At 58.5% G+C, this 5,077-nt stretch overlaps 1 protein-coding gene across 1 annotated transcript in view; it reads left to right on the forward strand.

Annotated features, from left to right (window-relative positions):
• The window catches only part of LRRC27 (leucine rich repeat containing 27), a 46,783-nt gene that overhangs the window by 28,993 nt on the left and 12,713 nt on the right, over nucleotides 1–5,077 (forward strand). The window contains 1 exon segment of the mRNA XM_017513560.2: nucleotides 1,744–1,840. Coding sequence (XP_017369049.2) covers nucleotides 1,744–1,840 — 97 coding nt within the window.

Below are 5,077 nucleotides of genomic sequence, written 5' to 3' on the forward strand. Positions count from 1 at the left end.
CCACCGCGCCTGGCCGGCAGCCCCTTCCTATCACTGTGCGCCCAGCAGATGCCTCCCCTCATTGTGCACCCTGCCCCCCCGACACCTCCCCTCACTGTGTGTCCCCCCAGCAGACACCTCCCCTCACTGCCCCCCTCCGCCCGCAGACACCCCCCTTCCCTGCTGCAGGTGGGTCCCACTCCTGCCTTGGCTCTGCCAATTTCAGGGTACGGTTTTCTGAAGTGGGCGATCCAGGCACCTGCTCCCATTGACTCTTCCGGTATCACCTGCCCTGCCCGGAGTCTCCCTGTGTGAGTTCCGCTCACCCGCACTCTTGGCCACGGCTGTGATGGAGGGGATGTGTGGTGAGACCTTCCGCAGACACAGCCCCTGCCCCAGGCTCTCGGCCCTAGCAGCTTCAGTGAGCAGAAAGGGCACTCTTAACCCCTGAACACCAGGCTGGGGCCCCAGGCATCGTCCCACACCTTCATGGAAGAGCAGTTCTTGGATACAAAGAGCAAGCGAACCCTCTCTTTATCTTCCTGCCTGGAGCCCGGAGCCGTGTCCTGTGGCCTCCCAGTGAGCAACGTGGCAGGCCTGTCCTGAGGGCCCAGACCCAGCACAGCGGCCCCCTTCCCATCACCCTGTGAACAGCGTCACCCCTTTGCTTCCCAAGGCATGACGAGGAGATGGTGACACCAAGCGGAGGACCCGGCCAGGAGTGTGCAACAGGGCCAGCGCACACACAGTGCCGAGGGTGCTGAGGGGGACACGGGGAGCACCAGCCTGGCTGGGGCTGGAGCCTGGGACCCACCCAGGCAGGGCAGCACACAGCCTCACCCGAGGCGGCTGCTGAGACCACCTGTGTCCTGAGGTGGCACTGGAGGGAGGACTGGGCCAAGCTCTGATCCCAGGCAGCACTGACTAGGGATGGAGCCCTCAGCAGGAAGGTGGTCAGAGGTGGGCTGTGGGCCGGGTGTAGCCCAGGAGAGCTGAGCTGCTGCGACCGCAAGGAAGGAGAGCGGAGCCGGGCGCAGGCGTCCAGGATGATGATGGGAGAGACGAGAGGAGGCCAGATCTGGGGGGAGAATGGTGAGGGGTACCAGCTGCAGGAGTCCATGGACAACTGCGGGGTTGGCTCAGGAGACAGGTGGCTGCATGCTAGAGATGTAGCCTCCCGGGGTGGAGCCTGGGCCTGAGCAAGGGCTCTTGGGGACCTCATCCCGCCTCAGCCACACACGAGGAGCCCAGCCTGGCACTGGTTTGGGCGTCACTCGGGATGCTCACAGCCCTCGGGACGAGCTGTGAGGAGGGAACATGTGACTGGCTCGGGACTGGGGAGCCCGAAGATGCCGTTGTTCAAAGTGAAATTCAAGTATCTGAAGGAAGGGACTTAGGGACAGACCCACAGCCAGGCAGCCCCGCCCTTCGTGCAGCACCTGCAATGGCAGCCCCAGCCAGTGCCCTTCCCTGGAAGGGGTCCTGATGCCTTTTCCTGGGTCACAGGGTGGGGCTGGGCCTCAGTGTCAGACACTGCCTGCGGCACCAACACACGGAGCCTCGGGATGGAAGCCAGCATTCCTGGCTCTGCCCAGACGTGTGGAGAGGAAGAGGCTGTGGTTCGGACTCCCACCCAGAGGGCGTGCCCACCCCCAACCTGTCCCCCGGGAGACAGGTGCACCACAAGCTGTAAAGTGACGGAAATCACATAGCCTTGGTTTGAACCTGCTTGTAACTTACGGCATTAACTTTCCCTTTCTCCAGAGAGAGAAGGGCACTGCAGGAGTGGAGAGAGCGAGCCCAGAGGACGAGGAGGAGAAAGGAGGAGCTCAGCAGACCCCTGCCTCCGCGGAGGAGCACGGTACGCGCACTACGCGCACGCGGGTGCAGTGAGGCCCTCGTCCGGTCCTGGGGCGGGTGGTGCTCACATGCATCCCTGTCCACCGAGGATGAGCCGACACCTGTGCCAGGCTGCTGGCTGGTGGGGCTGGGTTGGAGTGTGGCATCCAGAACTGTTGCCCACCGTCCAGCCGGAGGGCACAGCTTCCTGCCCCAGCCTTGAGGGCTCGCCTCTGGGCCCTACAGAGGTCTTTCTGGGTTCCTCACCCTTGGTCTGTGGACCTCAGGGCAGGCCGTTCCCCTGGAAGCCGAGACTGCCAGCTCTCTTAAGCCATGGGGCACAAGATGCCCTGAGTGCAGTCCCCTCTTCCTATTTTCCCCAGACTATGTGAGAGTCTTAGTCCACCCGGGAACAGGGCAGCGAGCACAGGGCGGCGGGCACAGGGTGGTGGGCACAGGGCGGCGGGCACAGGTTGGGCACAGGGCGATGGACACAGGATGGTGGGCACAGGGCAATGGGCACAGGGCGGTGGGCACAGGGAGGTGGGCACGGCGGCGGGCACAGGGTGGTCACAGGGTGGCGGGCACAGGGTGATGGGCACAGGGTGGCGGGCACAGGGTGGTGGGAGCTGGCAGCTCCTCCCTCCAGAATGCGCCTGGCTGGCTTTTCTGTCCTGTGAGCAGTCAGGCAAATGTGCCTTTGAATTTGGTCACACGTGTTTCTTCAGTTCTTTAAGAAATGCTTCCTGTGTGTTATTCTGAAAAGCCAGGGCTTGCGTCTGCAGCCCCCTTCGCTGGGGTAGGGACCCTGAGGGCTTTATCGCACAGCAGAGAGTGGCCACGCTGGCCTGCAGGCGTGGACTGCTTGGACAGTTCTGGAGTGTGTGCTTCCTTTTTTTAACTTTGTATTGAACTAGTTTTAGATTTACAGGAAAGTTGCAAAAATAGTGGTTCCCTCTACCCCCTCCCCAGCTTCTGTGATGTTGACGTCTTAGGTTACCTCAGAACAAGGCTCAGAGTTAGGGATTCATGGTGTCCAGTACGTGGATGAAACCGTGACTCCATGTCTCACGCTTTTCAGTTCCTAGCCCTGCAGGGCACTCAGCCTTCATTTCTGCTGTCACCTTTTCCCTAATTTTCCCAGTATGTGTAAAAATTTAAAAATACATATTTTGCCACTTCCAGGAATAAAAATGCTTGCACAATTAGACGTTACTAAGAATGCTTTCAGAGCTGAATTATAGCAAAAATGTGGGAAACGTGTCACCAGATGGCTAAATCGCCACACCCAGACCACGGCCTATCTCTGTGACTGACCAAAAGGATGAGTCAGTGGTCATATCCACTGGCTGAAGATGTCTCGAAGAAAATCATTGCAAGTTAAAACAATGTAAGTTGTAGGACAGTGTGCAAAAACTCATATGGTCTGGAAGAATGTACACAGAACCACGGACTTTGGAGGGAGGGCTGTGGCTCCAGGGGGCGGGGCAGAGGAGAGGTCGCTGTTGCCACCCTGTGCGCCTCTGCGTCCTGTGAGGCCGTCAGTTTTCTAGAAACTCGTCCATCCTGATAGACCAGTTCAGTCAGCGAGTACTGATGGCCTGCTCCAAGCAGGGAGGGGCCGGGCCGAGGCCCTGCCCGCGGGGCCGTGTGCGGGGCAGACCCTCGGCAATGCAGCGGGCTGCTGTTCTGTGCACCTACAGGCTCTGGGGTGAGGCAGCTAAACGCACAGGGAGCACTAGTGAGATATTTCGTATGGCCCGGAGTGCTGTAATCAGAGTCCAAGGGAAAATCTTTGTGCCAAATGTTGATATCTAATATATAAAGAATGGCGACGAATTGATTTTAAAAATCTGAGAATCCAGTAGAAGAAATGGGCAAAGAGTATGCAGGCAGTCCACAGAAGAGGAAACCAAGCGGCCGTAAATACACGAATAGATGCTCAGCCTGCTGGGAAGATGTGGGGTGGACATGATGTGCAGGCGCCTGTGCCATCGGTGGGAAGGAGTCGCGGGGCGTGGGAGGGAGTCTGAGGCTGTGAGGCATGGGAGGGGTTCTGAGGCGGTGAGGCGTGGGAGGGAGTCCGAGGCCACGAGGCGTGGGAAGGGGTCCGAGGCCGCGGGGCGTGGGAGGGAGTCTGAGGCTGCGAGGCGTGGGAGGGGGTCTGAGGTTGGGGGAGGGTCATGGAAGGGGGGCCTAGGCCTCGAGGTGCGGGAGGGGTTCTGAGGCGGTGGGGTGTGGGAAAGGGCATGGGGGCTCCTTGCACCTGCTACTTGCAAGGCGTCCTTCCAAGTTAAGAATGTGTCCTTCTTTGAACACGTTGAGGAGTCTGTTTTATAGAAATAAAAGCAGTCAGATCGTAAGCATTTACGTACACAGATGTGTACATGTGTATTTTAGTACTGTTGGAGAGACAGCTCAGATTTGCGTGTCCATAGCAGCGAAGTGGTTCCAAGCATCACCCGGCCAGGCTCCCTGCAGCTGGGCAGGTGGATAGGAGAGGGTGCCACGCCCCCGGTGGCCCCTGCTGGGTGGATCCCATTGGCCTGTGGTGCCCGTGGGCTGGGCAGCACTGGGGAATCATGGCCGCTGGCTTTGCAGCCTGGCCCCAGGGTGGGCCCGCCTGTCCTCCATGTGCTCTTGCTGATCTGTCACTGTGAGGTCACACCCTGAGTACATTTGATGGGGTAGGAGCCTTGAGCTCCAGCTAAGGGGCTGCAGAGCTGAAGCCTGCGGCTGGGTGAAACCTGGGTGTGTCACCCGCTTTCTGAAGAGCACTGCGCTTCTCTTCATGTTGCTCTCAAACCAGCCATGACTTGAGCCCATGTTTTGGGCTTCAGATTGATTGTACGTTTGACACTCCACATATAAACCCTGGCGCAAAGCCCCATTCCACGCCACTAAAGCGGCACCCTGTCATAGACTTCCATTGTGTTTCATGTTTGTATTGGGTCCCTTGCTTGCTCACTAGAGAACTGGATGTTTGGAAAAGCCTTCTCTGTATTTTAGAGTGGTAGTAAAATGTGGATGGGTGGGCTTCTTTCCAAATATATGCTTTTAATATCTTTACAAATAAAATTAAATGTCTGATTTAAAAAGAAAATAAAAACCTCCTGGATTTAGGATTGATTTATTTTTGAGATAGGCTGGAGTGCAGTGGCACAGTCTGGGGTCACCGCAGGCGGGCTGGAGCGCAGTGGCACGGTCTGGGGTCACCGCAGGCGGGCTGGAGCGCAGTGGCACGGTCTGGGGTCACCGC

This window comes from Cebus imitator, unplaced genomic scaffold (assembly GCF_001604975.1).
Source record: "Cebus imitator isolate Cc_AM_T3 unplaced genomic scaffold, Cebus_imitator-1.0 Scaffold495, whole genome shotgun sequence".
NCBI lineage: Eukaryota > Metazoa > Chordata > Mammalia > Primates > Cebidae > Cebus > Cebus imitator.